Here is an 18,087-nt window from a genome sequence, read left to right on the forward strand (position 1 = left end):
AGGGAACAAAGGAGAATCCAGAGCACTAATGTTTGTCATTGAGCAAAGATAAGCATAAAGTAAAGCAAGTATGGTCCAAATTACTGTACTACCCATATCAAAACTAAAATACATTTACCTTTGCTTGTGGCTGGTATCTTAATTCAAGTCCTATTTGCTGATCAGGTGCTTACAGTGAAAGCCCAAGAAAAAGCAGATAGACTATGGTTGAGATTTTCAAAGCTGAAGATCAAGACACACAATACCTGAATAAATGTTGTGTGTACGTCTTAATCCCCTAGCTGACCTTCAAAATCTCAGCAAATATATGTTTCTATTTTTGATCCAGTTTTTAGAATGCAAATCATTCTGTAATGTTAAACTAGAAATGATCTCCAAATATCTTGCCTATAAATCATACAAACTTGTATATTGCATATCTGTATGTCGGCATTTATAAGGCACCTATTACTGTGAAATCTAGACACAAACAAAGATTATATAAGACAGTGGGAGTCTGCCTAAAGATGGACAAATCCTCCGTGTTTCTATTTTGGATTCTGTTACTGAGGTTGTCCTTGCTTTGGTTCTTTAGGGAATACTTTGAAGAGTTGAGTATTGCAGCATGATCTGAAGACAACTGGATGTGAAGAGAAGACTATTTTGGCTCATAGCAGAGTAAAGCCTCAGATCCTGATCCTGCAATGTGAGCTGTGGGACTGGATCCTAGTTCCATGTTTGAGTGGGGCCCAATTGGCTCTGCATAGGAACTAGATGCTGCCTGTACAGATCAAATTGTATGATCCAAATGAGTGTTGTTAATTTGTTATACAAGTCTGATTCTTGCCTGGTCCAGGTCTCACCTTCCAGGTATGTAATTAATTAGCATGGGAGAGATTATATACATTTACAAATCTAATACAATCCTAATCACTAATTGTGTGAACTAAATACATAATTAGTTGTTACCTTTTATTTTAAAAGCCACTGCACACTATTGCATCTACCCATTAACACCCAAACCTTAGAGACTACCTAGTCAATTAGCAAAATCCTTCATCTGCTGTCTGGACTCATTACCAATCCAACATACACTGAGGTAAATGGAAAAACTCACACTAATTTCAAAGGGTGCTAGTTCAGACCCATGAGAGTAGCCTGAATGCTAGTGAAGTCAAATTGGGGTTCTTGTGTTCTAGAGGCAGCATCTTTGCTACATAAACTAAAAAACAAAAACAAAAAAACAAACAAAAAAACCCCTTTCTTTGATATTGCACTAGCAGGGACTCTGCTAAACTTCTCAGGTGAAAGTCACTCATTTATATTTCTTAAATCTAACATTTTAACCACCAGGAGGCATAGTTTTCCTACCAATTCCACTAAGTATTGCTGCTACTGAAATCTCTTTTGTGAAGTGAAATCCTCAAATTTTTTTGGTTGGTAAAAAACTCAGTTAAAAACAGCTAAAATGGAATTAAAGACTGGTCAATATTTTATAATCTAATTTCACTTCAAACTCCAGAAAAAAATCCAAAACTGATTCTGTATAAGATTTTACAATACCTGATCTACAACTGATATTTCTTTATTGCCACTTAGCATAATCAAATCTTTTAACCCTTAAAACATTAAAAAGTTACATGATTTCACAATTTGAATCGATTTTTTTTAAAAAAGAGATTATTAAATGTCTTATCAAAAAAGTTACTTCAATGATTTAAAAACCTCATAATTTTATGAGATCTTCTATCATTCAAATTGTCACCCTACTAAATCATAAGATCAACAGAAAGGTTTTAATGAAAAGAGGATATTTTTTATGAGATTACAAGTTTGGTTGATAATGGTAAAAGTGTTGACTTAATATATTTAGATTTCTGTAAGGTGTTTGACTTGGTACTGCATGACATTTTTATTAAAAAAACTAGAACAAGATAAAATAAAATAGAAATATGGCACTCATAAAATGGTCTAAAAGTTGGCCAATTGATAGGTCTCAAAATGTAACTGTAATTGGGGACTCATCAGACAGCCATGTTTTCAGTGAGGTCCTACAAGGATTAGTTCTTCACCCTATGTTATTTAACATTTTCATCGATGACTTGGCAGAGATCAAAATAATCACTGATAAAGTTTGCAGATGGCACAAAAATTGGGAGCGTGGTAAATAATGGAGAGGACAGGTCACAGTGATTCAGAGCGATCTGGACTCCTTAGTAAACTTGTTGAAAGCAAAAAATGTGTTTTTAATACAGCTAAATGTAAACATATAGATCTAGGAACAAAGAACTAGGAACTAGGCCACACTTATACAACGAGGGCCTCTATCTTGGGAAGCAGTGACTCTGAAAAATATTTATGGTATCACAGTGGATAATCAGCTAAATATGAGCTCTCAGTGTGATGCTGTGGCCAAAAGTGCTAATGTGATCCTGGGAGGCATAAACAGGGGAATCTCAAGTAGGAGTAGAGAGGTTATTTTATCTTTGTATTTGGCACTGGTACAACCACTGGTGGAATACTGTGTCCAGTTCTGGTATCCACAATTCAAGAAGGATGTTGATAAATTGAAGCGGGTTCAGAGAAGAGCCATGAAAATGATTAGAGGATTAGAAAACCTGCCTTATAGTGACAGACTCAAGGAGTTAAATCTATTTAGTTTACCAAAAACCAGGTTAAGGGGTGACTTGATTACAGTGTACAAGTATCTACGTGGGGATCAAATATTTAATAATGGGGTCTTCAATCTAGCACAGAAAAGTAACATGATCCAGTGGCTGGAAGCTGAAGCAAGACAAATTCAGACTGGAAATAAAGTGTAAATTTTTAATGGTGACAGCAATTACACTTTGAAACAATTTACCAAGGGGCATGATGGATTCTCCATCGCCCACAATTTTAAAATCAAGATTGGATGTTTTTCTAGAAGATATGCTCTAAGAATTATTTTGGGGAAGTTCTATGGCCTGTGTTATACAGGCGGTCAGACTAGATGATCACAATGGTTCCTTCTGGCCTTGGAATCTATGACGCTATGAAAAAGACTCACTTGCAATGTCTGTGGGTGCAAACCAGAAATTGTTTTAATACATTACACACTGTCTGCACTTGGCCAGATAAGACAAAACATCACATGAAGACAGTTCCTGCCCTGGAAGAGCTTCTATACAAAACACCTGATCTGCAAACAAGTAACTCTACACATGCAAATAGTTCCGTCTTCAGCAGCACTGCTCCTGTGACAAAAATAATTTTCAGAGTGTTTGCAGGACCAATCCCTAAAAGACAGTGGGCTAGACTGACAAATGCATTTAGGTACCTAACTGTGACTTTAGGTGCCTAACTCCAAAATGTAGATTCTTAAAACCCTTGCTCAGCTGCCACCTAATCCTGTAGGTGGCTATATTTCTGCTAGTAAAGGCTCCTGCGTGCTTAAGTTTTTGCTGGTGGACACACACACACTGAAGCCTAAATCCTGATGCCACCAAGTTGCGGTGTCTAAGCCCAGGGGGATCCTTCAGGTCTGGGGTAGTCAATAGGCCAAATCTGGACCACCAGACATGTTTGAATGGATTGTGAAATCTTTTTATTTACTTATCATTATTGTTATTATTTTTTCTAGAGTCAGGACCTTGACTATATCTCGACAAAAAAATAATAGATTATCCCTGCTTTAGGTGTTCCTCTGCCTATCTTGCCTGGGGGGCCCTACCTGGCAGGCATTCTCAGAGAAAACCTTAGAGCCCAGCTATCAGATCAGGCCTTGCACAGAATACAATGAGGAGGTTAGAAAAAGAGAGTGAGTGAGTTAGCCTCGTGGTTAGTAAACTCATGAGGAAGACCCTGCTCCAATGAATATATATATATTTTATTCAAAGTGGAACTGGTTCAACAGGAGAGACCCACCCTAGAATACTTTCCCTCTCAGTGACTAGGGCACTCAGCTGGGAGCAAACCTAGCTTCACTTGCCTGCTCTGATTTAGGTAGAGGGCAGATTTAAACCTAACTCTTGCATGTCCTGGGTGAGTGTGGTAATCACTGGGCTATTAGGCATAAGAGGGACACTCACCACCACCTCCACATGAATCCCAGGAAGTTGCATCAGCATCCCTGCTTCTGCCTCCTTGCTGAGTCCATGGATGCTCATGGCGGGTTAATGGGCCAGTCTCATCCTGGACAGGTTGAGGAGGTGATGGGTCAGTCCTATCCCAAAAAGTTAAGGGGGTGGTGGGAGATTTCTCACCTACAGCCAGCCTAGGGCAGAGATTGGGGGACGGCTTGCTCAACCCAGACTACAGCTGCGGCTTCCTGTCCTACTGGTGGGAAGAGGGGGTGGGGATGCCCACAACATCGTGATTAGGAGCCCTGCCCCCCACTTGTCCCACAGCAGCCCCTGAAAGCTGAGGAGACACCACAGCAGTGGTGGCAAGGAGCTATGAAAAATCAGGAGTGGAGGGGGGCAATTACCCTTTCTGCCCCAAAGCAAATGATGCCCTGAATCCAGGGCTGGCCTTACCATGAGGCGAACTGAGGCAGTCGCCTCAGGTGCCAGACTGTGGGGTGGCGCCACTAGGACCCAGAGTGTAGAAAATTGCGTCTGCTGCTGGTGCATATGTATTCTCTCTGCTCTAGATGCAAAGAGATGGTGGAATACTGTGTTGGAGGAAGGAGGGAACAAGAGACATAACAGGCAGGCAGGAGAAAAGGTGAGAGGGAATAACAGAAAGCAACAGGAGCTGCAGGGAGAGAGAGGAGGAGGAGCCTCTTATGTACCTCTCTAGCACCCCCAGGAGCCTGCACTGATTAACAGCAGCTTCTCAGATAGCTTCCTGTTTCCTGCTGCTTCCCTGAACCCACTTGAGGAGAACAAGCAGTCAACTGAAGTAGTAGGAGCCAGTTAGGCCCTTAAGATGCGGATATCTTTCCTCACTCAGGCCCTGCTACCATCCTGCTTATTTGTCCTTCAACTGAGTGTTGAGAGCCACTATAACTGGCACAGAACAGCAGTCATGAGTGAAAGAAGAAAACGCCCCTCTGGGGCAGCATTCAGAAAAAGCAAGCAAGCAAAGGAAGCTTTTCTATCTAAGCAGGAAGGAGCTCTCCTGAGATACATAGACACAAATGTTCACGGTGAGCCTTCCGGCCCCAGTGAGGATGTGAGTGGTGAGGAGATGCCTGATCTTCCAGTTAGTCAGAGTGCAGGTGACCTGGCAGTACTGCAGCATCCATATCTCCATTTCAAATGGATGTAACCATGCACATTCCTGAAGAAAAGTGTAGATCAGACAAGAGTGTGGTGGAGGTGCAAGAAACATCTGCTGCTGAGTTTACTTCCTTAAGTCTAGATGATCCAGGACTGTGGACCCACTTGAGTAGTAGCCTGAGGGGCTTCCTTGTACTGCTTGGGCCACAGCAAGTGAAAAACTTCATGTTCTCCAAAGGCAATGAAAATAGAAGTTTCCATCCAACACATTACTGGTGTGAAATCCCCAATGGTGACAAAGTGGAGAGGCCATGACTTATGTACTCAAAAATCCCAGAATGCTGCATACTGTTTTTATTGCAAACTCTTCCAGTCTAATGTTCCAGCCACATCGGGTTCTACAGGAACAAAGGACTGGAAAAATCTGGCTAGAAATCTGGCATGCCATAAGAAGGCAGCAAATCACCAGAGAGCATTCCATAGGTGGAAAGAGCTTGAGATGAGACTAAGGTTAAAGGCCACCATAGATGATCAGCATCAAGAGAAGATTGCATCAGTCTCTCTTTACTGGCAAAATGTTCTGAAAAGGCTCATTGCCATTGTGAGAATGCTTGCTACCCAAAACCTAGCACTGCGTGGCACTTCAGATCAGCTGTATGTGCCAAACAATGGAAACTCCCTTAAAATTGTGGAGCTGATGGCTGAGTTTGATGCTGTACTCCAGGAGCATCTAAGAAGAGTCTCTACCCAAGAAATGTACACACACCACTACCTTGGAAAAACAATTCAAAATGAGATGATAGAGTTACTGGCAACAAAAGTCAAATAGAAGATTGTGGCAGATCTGAAGTCAGCAAGATATTACTCTGTTATTCTGGACTGCACACCTGACATCAACCATATGGAACAAATGACTTTAATGGTGCTTTTGTAACAATAACAGAACCTAGTGAAAATGTCCCTGCAATGGTGACTGTCAGAGAGCATTTTCTAGAATTTATTGATATTGATGATACTACAGGAGCTGACATGACAAATGTGCTTCTTAAAAAGATGGAAGATATGGGAATTGCGATAGCTAACATGAGAGATCAGGGCTACGATAATGGTGCCAACATGAGAGGAAAGAACAGAGGAGTGCAGACACGGATCCGAGAGTTAAACCCTCGAGCTTTTTTTCTCCCAGGCAGTTCTCATTCATTGAACTTGGTGGTCAGTGATGCAGCTTCAGCTTCTAGTGAGGCTGCTGAATTTTTTAATGTAATTCAAAGCATCTATGTATTTTTCTCTCCATCAACTCATCGATGGCAAATGTTGAAGCAACATCCGCTGACACTGAAACCACTGAGTGCCACACGATGGGAAAGTTGAGTGGAGGAGATAAAGCCTATCAAACACCAAATTGGGAAAATAGATGATGCCATAGTTGCCACTATGGAGGATAATGCTATGACAGGAAGTGTTTGTGGGAGAATAGTGGCAGAGGGAAATGGAATCACCAGAATCATACATAACTTCAAATTTCTGTGTGGCTTAGTGTTGTGGCATGACATATTGTTTGAAATAAATGTTGTACGCAAGAGACTCCAAGGTGCGTTGATCTTGATATATCTGGAGCAATGGAACAACTGGACAAAGCAAAGTCATACCTACAGTCTTACCGGTCAGATGAGGGATTTCAAAATGTTCTGAAGAGTGCACAGAAGTTGGCAGAGGAACATCACACTGAAGCTATTTCCCCACACATTCAAGAATACAAGAGTCACCGAAGAAGACGACATTTTGATTACAAGGCACAGGATAATCCCATAAGAGACCCCAAACAACAATTCAAAGTTGAATTCTTTAACCAGGTGCTAGATTGTGCAATACAGTAAGTTGAAGAACATTTCATGCAGCTCAAGGAACACAGCAGTATATTTGGGATGTTGTACGATATTCCAAAACTCCTCACTCTACCTGAAGAAGACCTACACCAGCAATGCAGGGCACTAGCGACAGTGTTGACACATGATGACATGCATGATATTGATGCAAGTGATTTAGGTGATGAACTGAAAGCCCTTTCAAGATACATTTCAGCAGGATCAACTCCAAAGGCCGTTCTGGAATATATGTGCACAAATAAGATGACCACCCTCTTTCTAAATGCTTTTGTTGCTCTGCGCATACTTCTAACACTTCCTGTAACCCAGTGGAGAACGCAGCGTCTCCAAGCTGAAATTAATAAAAACACATCTACGCTCCACAATGAGACAGGAGAAGCTGGTCGGCCTTGCAACCATCCCAGTAGAGCATGAGCTGGCTCAGACTGTGGACCTTCAGGAAGCAGTTCAAATATTTGCAACCAAGAAGGCACAGAAAGCACCACTTTGATTATTCAAACAGATAAAAATGACAGTGTTTACTATGCAGACAAGAAAAGTTACATTTGCTGTTCAAGCATCTGAAAGTTAAGTGTTACTTAGAATTTTTGAACAAGGCATTTAAAGTTGTTAGTTCTCCTTTATTGGGGTAGGTAGCAGAGTAGTAGAACAGGAAGAAGGCAGAATTGAGACCTTTCAAAGTTTTGGCCCTAGCAAGGGGACATGGGGGTGTCATTTGAGCTCCCGGCCTCAGGTGCCAAAATGTTGTGGGCTGGCCCTGCCTGAATCCCAAGCAGAGATAGGCGCCTAACTGCCTTTGAAAAGGGTAGGGCTCTCAGTGCAATTTCCTAGTGACTAGCTTAGGCCGCTCTCCACTCAGTATCTGGCTTCTGTCAGTCCCATTCTTAGGTGCCTAACGCTCCTCATTTTTTGTATAGGGAGCCCGAGTGCTGAACTCTGGGCTGAGGATTCCCAGGCAGCAGGGTGCCTAAAGTTGGGTGTTGCAGTGCTGAGCCTTAGTCCCTGCTGTAAGATCTAGCCTCAGCAGGATACTGTGTAGAGGAAGAAGGGATACTGGTAAGGAGAAAGAGGCAGACAGATATTCAATACCTAGTCCTCCCAGTCGTTGTATATACCTCTACTGTGAGTAGCATCTGTTGTTTGCATTGCACTATATACATATTTTTTGCTTGCAGCTGAGAATCCGAAATAGACTAAGGCGGCAGTGACCCTGTCCGGGGTTTTTCCACTGCCGCCCACTATCAGCCTCATAAACTAGGATTGACTCAGGTTTTCTCGGTGACTCCTGCCGTCTCTTGGTACTGTTAGCTGCAGGTGTCTTGTTACCTCCCACTCCCCTCGCCAGCCTGGCTACGGCCCAGGGTCAGGAGCGGTCCGTGCACCAGGCGCAGTCCCAGCGCTGGCTGCAGGGTGTCAGGAGGGGACCAGAGGACGTGCTAGGCATGCGAGGCGCAGGGTCAGCCTAAGCACAGGCTCTTAGATGCACGCACTGCCGTGGGCTTTGTTCTCCCCCTTCCCCTCGGAGAGAGCAGCGCTGCCCACACCCCCCTCCGCGGGGCCGGCTGCCCCCGTCCCTTGTAGCCAGTAATCAGCGGCTGCCTGCGCCCCACGCTGCCGGCCCACAGCCTGCTCCGGGGCGACCCCAGGCACGTGACTAGGCGGCTCCCCAGGCCCGGCTCACGTGAGGGACCTTTATCATTAGCGCGGGCCCCGGCCGCTCCCCGCCCCCTGTTTACATTTCCCGCCCCTTTCCCTTCTCGCTCAGGTTCGGGCATCAGGTCAGGGCCGAGGGACTTCTCTGTGGCTGCAGCGCATGCTCAGTAAGAGCCAAGCGGCCCCGCCCCCCGTGCCGGCTCCGCCCCGCCCGGCCAGCTGGGCTCGAGTCCCCTCCCCGCCCGCCCGCCCGAGCCTTCCTCCGGCTCAAACTCCGCCTGAGCTCCGGTAGCGGCGGCCGCGGCTGGTAACTTTCCCCCAAGAGCGGGCGCGGGCAGGACCTATGCGCCCCGGCTGATCGCGGCCCCGGCAGGGCAGCAGCAGCGGCCCCGAGCCCGCCCCCTGGCCGGGCGGGGGACGCTGAGCGGCGGCGGTTGCCCCATGTCCCGCAAGGCCAGCGAGAATGTGGAGTACACGCTGCGGAGCCTGAGCAACCTGATGGGCGAGAAGCGCCGGAGGCAGCCGGACGGCTCGGCCGGCTCCAGCGCGGCGGCGGCCGGGGAGCGCAGCCTGATCGCCGCCGAGTCCTGCTCCAGCATCAACAGCCAGGCGTCCGGCGGGGAGCTGGAGCGGGCGGCCCGGCGGCAGTTCCAGCAGGACGAGACCCCGGGCTTCGTCTACGTGGTGTCGGTGTTCTCCGCCCTGGGGGGCTTCCTCTTCGGCTATGACACCGGCGTGGTGTCCGGGGCCCTGCTGCTCCTCAAGAGGGAGCTCAACCTGGGCGCCCTCTGGCAGGAGCTGCTTGTCTCCAGCACGGTGGGCGCCGCCGCGCTCTCGGCGCTGGCCGGCGGGGTGCTCAACGGGCTGTGGGGCCGCAGACCCTGCATCCTCCTGTCCAGCTGCTTCTTCATCGCGGGCGCCGCCCTGCTGGCCGCTGCCCAGGACAAGGAGACCCTGCTAGGGGGGCGCATCGTGGTGGGGCTGGGCATCGGTGAGTCCTGCGCTGCCAGCCCTGTCCTCTCCTCCTCGATCCCCGCCGCTTCCCCTTCCCTCCTTGGTTGGCTCCTTTCCTTCCCTCTACTGCTCTGCCCCGGTTCCCCCACCCTCTCCTGCGCCGCGGCTTGTCCCTTTCAGTGACGCGTGACTTTGTTTCAATAACTCGGCAAGTCTGACCTGAGCGCTGACAGTCGCTGGCGAGTTCACAGAGGAGCCGGGGAAGCGCGGGGAATGAGGGTGCTTTGGATCTACCCCCACCGCACAGGTCTCCCTCCAGGGAAATGCCACTTCCGGCTAGAGTGACAGGAGTTGAGGTTACATGGGAGGGGCCAGCACTGTTCTGCTTGCGGCCATCTGGCTACCGGCACTGGCCCTCAAAAGTGGGTAACCCCTCACCTAGGGATGACATACTTATTGTGTAGCCTGAAAGTGAGAGTCTTTCTTTCCCCGTGTGCTGTGGAGGAATGACGGGTTTTATCCTGGGCTCATCACTGTAGTATCTGAGTGCCTTCCAGTAGCATATTAAGCAATGTTTCAGAGTAGCAGCCGTGTTAGTCTGTATCCGCAAAAATAACAGGAGTACTTGTGGCACCTTAGAGACTAACAAATTTATTAGAGCATAAGCTTTCGTGGGCTACAACCCACTTCTTCGGATGCATATGCATCCGAAGAAGTGGGTTGTAGCCCACCAAAGCTTATGCTCTAATAAATTTGTTAGTCTCTAAGGTGCCACAAGTACTCCTGTTATATTAAGCAATGTAGCTACATATCTTACCTGTGTGGTTAGTTCTCTCATTCTCTTCCCCAGAGAGAGAAGCGTTGGCAGTGGACTGACTGGTTTTGTTAGTTTTTTTTTTTTTTTTTTAATGTAAGTATACCTGTTGCTATGTGTGTATTAGAGAAGGCAAGGTCAGAGAATGGGCTTTGTGCTTAGCAGAAAGTGGTGAGGCTTGTGATGGAATGCTAACTGGAGCTCTGCAGTGGACTTGTATGGCATTGGGCAGGTTGCGTTGCCTATCTCTCTCCTTTTTCCCATCTGTAAAATGGGAATAATACTACCTCCTAGAGTTGGTTATTAGGATTAATGTCTGCATAAGGCTTTGAACCTGAAAAGTGCTATATCAATGCTAAGTATTTGATGAGTGTGAGGATAAATATCTGTCCCACCACTTCATTCAGGCTCAGTATTCTGGTCTGTGTATTTGGCCAGTTTTCTGATTCTCCTCCGTCTACAGTAGATGACTATCTGCATGTGTGCTCTCATTTGTTAGAGAACCATTTTCAAAGGTGAGTGTGGAATGTTGCTTCTCATGAAATTGCCTCCACAGATTCTTTCTTCTGGAGTCATGTGCCATGCCATAAAAAGCATTAAAGCAGATAGCTGTGGGAGGAAATGAGCTGTGATGTGGGGGTGGAGTGGCACCTGGATATTTTATGAATAGGTTTTTAATAATTCCAAAATTTGTACAGAATGAGATACATTATCTGCACAGATTCCTATTCTTGGTATTTACTTACCATTAAGTGTTGTTCTCTAACTTACTCAAAATATTGATTAGGAATACGACTGTGTGGAGATGGAAAGCAAGTTTATTAGCAAGTAGTAGCTACCCAAACCACAAAAGAACATATCCTTAGGTCAGGTCTACTCTAAAAAGTTAAGTTGACCCAGTTACGTTGCTCACGAGCCACATAGTTAAGTCAATCTAACTGAAGGTCTAGACAGCACTAGAAAAATTCTTCTGTTGACCTAGCTACAGCCTGTCAGGGAGATGGATTAACTACAGTGATGGGACACCCGTTGCTGTAGTGAGTGGCTATGCTGAAGAGATACAGCTGCAGATGCGCTGCTGCGTTTGTTTAAGCGTAGACATAATCTTAGACTGTTCACGTTGGAGCACCCCACAACCATTTTATGGTAGTGCAAGTCTCAGGCAAATATTTTAAGAAACGTGTTTTGGGAACATCATCTTTCTTATTGGCCTCTAGTTGGTATGGGATTGTATTCCGTCATTTCAGCCCACCTAGGAGGGAGGAGTGCTGGCTTCTGGCTCATGCAGTGGAATGGGGGAGAAGTTGTTCTCTGCTATTCCCTTCTCCAACTTCCAGGGTGAGGTTTGTTTGTTTTTTTGAGGGTCCTCCTCTATGAATATCTCCCTTGTCAAATCTAGAGGCAAAGAGTGATCAAAAGTAGAGAATATGAAAAAATAGATTCTGGATTAACACACTTAAAGAATGTGTTAAGGTATCTAACCTCATAACCTCTGTGGTTCTCTGCTCTGTTTTGCTCCATTGGATACATACTGAAGGTATAGCTATGAAAATACACTAATAAGCTAGTAGAAGTTCTTTGGTTCAGCTAGACAGCATTTGTTTTAGAAGCCAAAGAATCAGGATTTAGATTCCATTAGTGCTGCCTTGAGCAATACGAATTGCTATTTTGTTTTTGTTTTGGTGTGTAGTTCTTGATACACATCTGTATGGACTGTAAATACAGTTAATTCTACCTGATGGCTTCTTTTCCAGGGTGTACTGGATGAGCTTAAAATGTGAGCAATACTTACTCCATTTTAATCTTGATGGGGGGAGTGTCTGCTACATGTCAAATGAGTCCTAAATAACACTTTGTTTCTCTAATATTCTGGGACCCACACAGTTACAACACTGCACTCCACACACGTCACTCTTCAGTTGCCCCACCTTCTCCCCATACTTAAAGCTTTTATCGACACCAACCTTCATCTAAGGAAGATTGACGGGCTCCAAAGATCCCATCCAATGTGGCTCCTTTGGTTTTTGGGAGATCATTCTTCCTTCTGTGTGTTGCACTTTCAGCCATTGTTGTGTAGAAGAACTCAGGTGAGGCTGAGTGTTTTCTCAGCCATTGAATGAGCCCGTTTTTTGGAGAATTCTGTAACTTGTTACCAACATACTTGCTGTGATGCAATTCAGTTTTTTTTAAAGGAAAAAAAGTTAAACTAAGTCATAGTCAATGTGTTCCAGTTAAATTTACTACAGTGATAATGTACAAAACAATCAGAATGTATACTGTATGCCCTGGATGGAAAGCTTTTGATGCACCGTTAATACCCAAAAATATTAAGGTTGGGAATGATTTTTTTTTTTTTTTTTTTAACTCTAGGCCCTCATTCTTTGTATGTGGGCTTATTTCTATATTGCCTACAGTGTCATATGGCTACATACAATGTATGTTATTTGCCCTATATGTTATATCAAGTACAGTAAGGAAAATTGCATAATTACCATAAATACTTGTTTCTTTTATAATGTTCTGACAGTAATTGGGGTTTATGAACAATTGAAGATTAGATTTAATTTGTGCTGTTTATCTCTTGCATCTGAAAAGTTTAACTTTATTTTTGTTCCAGCTTAGGGCCTCAATGTAGTCCATTGAAGTAAATTAAGTCAAAAGAAGTTTGCCAATTAATTTCAGTGTCAATGAGACACTCTTGTTGACACTGACATTAATGCTGCACTCAGAATTGTCAAGGACTGTCTCAAATCCGTGTTTGTACCATGGCTTCTAGTTTTGGCGGGCATTACACCAGTCAATATCAGACGAGATGCTGCTGTGGTCTTGGCGTACAGCAAGATCCTGATTGCACTGGACCTGCCAATACAGCAACACCTTAATCCACTGCCACTCTCCGGACTCAAATCCAAGAAGCCTTTCTGGATACATGTGTCAACACTACAGGGCAATGGAAAGGACACGAGCACTTGCTGGTTCAAATCATGGGCCACTTGTGACATCCCAAACAAAGACCTGATTCAAGATCCAACAAAGAGGTCCCGAGATTCTGCCTTTCCCATACTCAGTGGACTGCACTCAACGATGTTCAGATAATGCACGAAGGTGTGGATATCTCTTCCACAAATGGAAAGATCAAAGAATCAAGAAATTGTGACTGGTGAGGTACAAACCATGTGATACATCATGAATAGCTGTCCAATTCATGCTTACAGTGGTGACACCAGGGGGATCCATTTAGCTACCCCAGAAGCATTAGAATGGCTTTCGAATCTCAAAATGCAATTATAATGCCAGTCCCTTGCTTTTCAAATGCCATACGGAAGAAGATTTACTTCAATGGGACTAGGATAGACTGGTCCTTTTGATTTGATTTGTTTTTGTGTTTATAGATCTGATTCTGCGCTCTCTTGCAAAGGTGTTAGTCATGCTGGTGTCAAACCAGAGTAGTAGTAGATTTTGGCTCCATATTTTTGAATGCAATATGGCTTTGTGGGTTGAAGTACAGACTGGAAATCAGGAGGTCAGGGTTTTATTTGTGATAGTCACAGATGTCCTGTGTCACCTTGAGTAAGTGACTTTACCTCTCTGTGCTTCCTTTTTCCCATCTGTACAGCAGAGATAATGCTAGTCTTGCAGGGCCTTTGTAAAGTAAATGTGCTGAGATTCTTGGATGGAAGGCACTGCAGAAACTGAATAAAATTGTTGACCTCTTTCAAATGTGGCGGTTTTTTATACATGTGATGATATTTTGATATTGCTTATTTTTTTAGAAAATGAGAAGTTAGTCATTCATTCATAACAATCTGAGCAAAAAAGTTATTAATAGAATATGTAATGATCCCAACAGGATTTGAACAACCCACAACCTTCTGTATAAAAGTAATGATGCTCTTATCCAGCAAGCTCTACATAGTTTTTGTTTGTTTGTTAATTTTGGAGTTTTAAATTAGCCACCAGAGGGAGCTTGGATAATCTCATGAAAGCAACAGAAATTTGGAGATAAGCAAAATGTAGACATTTTAGTCAGTATTTCTGTCAGTTCAACCAAACTGGAATCCTGGTATTACATATGAAAAGAAAAGGACAGCAGATGAACAACAACATTTATTCCTCTTTTTGCCATATATTTTTGCATAAGAAGTGTGCTCGTTAAAAAGATTAATTTTTTTGTAATGTTGTTGTTGGAAAACATAAGTGTAACACAACTGGGTGTGTGATACAATTCATTTCTGTATGGAAAGCAATAGCAAGGCAGAAAACCACTATATATCCTGCTAATCTTGCGACGTTTAAACCTAGCCTAATTTCATCTGTATGCAATTTTTATATTCTGGTGGTTATCTAAGATGCAAGTCTCTCTTTAGCATTGTGTATATCCCCAGTCCTTTTCAAAAATGAAACAGCAGGCTAGGAATGAATGGTCTTGCATTTGAATTAGGATTGCACTGTTACAGGTGAATGACAACATTTGGGATCCAAAATAATCTGCTTCTGAATGGAAAAAAAAGATAATATTCAGGACTTCGTATGCAAATTGAACTTTCTTCTTTCTGCTTCCACCCGTGTACCATTGCAAACTATGGATTGTACCTTGCCCTCAGCTACCTAGTAGAGCATATTTAGTGAAACGAGTTAATGTACATGTGCAATAGCTGTGGTGTGGTCTGAAACATGTAGTGAAGTTCACTAACTCAGCTCATTCAGTCCTAGTGCAACAGTGAGGCCTCCATGTACACCTCTACCCTGATATAACGTGACCTGATATAACACGGTTAAAGCAGTGCTCCGGGGGGGCGGGGCTGCGCACTCCGGCGGATCAAAGCAAGTTCGATATAACGCAGTTTCACCTATAACACGGTAAGATTTTTTGGCTCCCGAGGACAGTGTTATATCGGGGTAGAGGTGTATTAAAATAGCCATTTTTTTTCAGGTTAGTATTCAAGTTCTTAGAAAACTTGATCTTCACAAATATATTGAAAATGAAAATCTATAAACGAGGAGCATTGAAATAGGGAGTATCTTTCAGTTTGTTTGCTTCTGTCGCCACACTTATTCTTTCTGGTTTAAAAAAAACTAAGTGTCCACAGTGAAGCTTTCCCTTCTTGCCAGTGACTTGCATTAGGAGACATTTCTGGGAAAAAGAAACTTACTGTCCAAGGATTAGCTGAATAGTCTTTCTATTGCGTTAGCTCCTAAAGTATACATAGTCCTTATTATTTAGATTACAATGTGGAAAAAAAACTGAAGGGTGGTGAGGAAAGGGAGACTGCATACAAAGTGAACGGGTTCATGAATTGTCCATGTCTTGTTAATTCCATGGATTCCTAATTATATATTCATATTATAACATAGTTTTAGATGGTTTGGGGGGTTGAGGTGGCAGAGATGAAGGGGTTGTTGGAGTAAGAGTGAGTAGAAGAAGAGGGGAAACTGAGAAGTTAAGTGGGGGGGAAAATGAGTTGTCTGGAAGGTCCTGACTTGACTTGTTATAATTTCTTTGTTTTCTTTTGTACGTAGTTGGTTTACTGTAGTCAGTAGCTTCCCAGGATAAGGGAAGGGAGAAACTATTGTTACTTCTCTTGACGTGAGCAGTTAGCCAAATTTGCGGTGTTGGGGTTTGTTCCAGTTAGGAGAAATTGATAAGTCAGCTAGTTATCTTCTTTCATGTAATCTTGTTTATTTACAAAGTACTCCTTCTGGTATTCTGCACCCCTATGTGATGTAGGATTTGCATGGAATCAATGTTCCCCGTAGAATTTTATTTTTCCCCAAGAAATTTGTGACTTCCCCGCAGCACTCCCTCCTGCTGTCAGTCCCAGCCGCCTTGGGCTGACAGCAGGAGTGTCATTATATTGTGTCATTTTGACAAATAAAATATGCAGAATTTTAAAATATTGTGCACAGAATTTTTAATTTTGATGCAGAATATAACAAAGAATATACATGAAGTCCTGTATCCTAGAATACAGTAGGGGACAATTTCTTTGCTCAGTGTTAGAAGCCTGCCTTTCGAACCAGCACTCTGCATCTAAGTTTTTGTTTTGTTTTGTTTTGTTCCTCTTAGTTGTCTCAGGGCCACGTTACCACCACTTATGTTACTGTCTGCTTAGCAGGCTTTCTGCTTCTCTCTGACTCTGTCCTGTATCACTCTCATACCCTTACCCAAACAACACCAGCTGAGCCCCTGCCCAAGTACAGTCAGGAATTTGAGCTATGTCTACTCTGAAGTTAAAAACCCACGGCTGGCCCATGCTGGCTGACTCATGCTAAGGAGCTGTTTAATTGCAGAGTAGATGTTCTGGGGATAGAGCCTTGTCTTCAGCCCAGGGACCCTGCGAAGTGGAAGGTCCCAGAGGTCAGGCTGCAGTCCAAGCCCAAATGTCTACATCCCAGTTGAACTGTCCCACAGCCTGAGCCCCATGAGCCCAAGTCAGTTGTCACGGGCTATCTACTTACTGTGTAGACCTACCCTGAATGGTCTTGGATGTGTCTTTGTTTTGGCTGGAAACATGCTTCTGTGTTTTGAGATGAAGTCAACTTAACTGTCTCAAATACCTGTTTACAATGGCTTCCTTACACTTAAAAAAGTAAGGTGGTAGTTATGTCCCATGCCTAATAACAAGGTTTAACCTACGCCATAGCACTATACTGCTGAAGCTGCTTCTGGCTGTGTCAACCCTCCTGAAGCTCACAAAAAGAGGGTCTTTATCACCATTTGAAAAGTTAGGGAAAGTAGGTATGTCAAGAGCAACATGCCATATTTAGTAGTGATGACAGAACCTCTGTCATCTCTCACTTCCTGAACAGTGCATCAGCAGGCTGTGTGCCTGCACTCCATCGGCTGGTCTGCCTTCTGTGCTCCCCTTCCCTCTGCTTCTGCCTTTTCTGCCAGTTTGAAGCATACCCTTCCTGTGACACCAGCACTCAAAATGCTTACCAAATGTAGGAAATGTTTGTAATAGAGCTTTTCAGCCTCTGTACTTCAGATAGATTAAATAATTTAGCTGTGTGTGTGTGTTCATATTCATGCTAGCATCCTTCTTCTGGATCACCATCCTGTCTTGTAACCTCAATAAGGCTAATCAATCTACTGGAGGAGGCAAGGGTTAGGATTAAAAAGGGTTGGGCATCAGAGGTTGGGGTATAATTGGTGGAGGGTCTCCTGAGGGAGAGACTGAGTCCCCTTGACAGCGAGGGTCAGCACCAAATATAATCTTGACATTAATGCTTGACCAAAGTATTGTCAATATTTAATACCGACCCCATTTGTACTTCACTGTTTTAAGATGTTGTTTCAAATGCCCTGGACCATTTTTTATACTGAAAACACTGCAAAATCCCCACTAACAATGTGGGTTTGTCCCTCTAGTAGCTACATAATATCTGGAGGTTTGAGCCTGCTCCTGCCTTTTGAACTAAAGGCCTTAGGACCACATTTTTAAAGATACACCTCTACCCTGATATAACGCGACCTGATATAACACGAATTCCGATATAACGCGGTAAAGCAGTGCGGCGAGGGGGGGGCTGTGCACTCCGGCAGGTCAAAGCAAGTTCGGTATAACGCGGTAAGATTTTTTTGGCTCTCGAGGAC

The 18,087-nt window shown here is 44.0% G+C and overlaps 1 protein-coding gene across 1 annotated transcript in view; it reads left to right on the forward strand.

Annotated features, from left to right (window-relative positions):
• The first annotated feature begins 9,163 nt into the window (after nt 1-9,163).
• SLC2A13 (solute carrier family 2 member 13) overlaps nt 9,164-18,087 on the forward strand; it is a 358,865-nt gene continuing 349,941 nt past the window's right edge. The window contains exon 1 of the mRNA XM_065421661.1: nt 9,164-9,713. Within this exon, the coding sequence (XP_065277733.1) occupies nt 9,164-9,713 (550 nt within the window). The remainder of the gene's footprint in view (nt 9,714-18,087) is intronic.

This window comes from Emys orbicularis, chromosome 1 (assembly GCF_028017835.1).
Source record: "Emys orbicularis isolate rEmyOrb1 chromosome 1, rEmyOrb1.hap1, whole genome shotgun sequence".
NCBI lineage: Eukaryota > Metazoa > Chordata > Testudines > Emydidae > Emys > Emys orbicularis.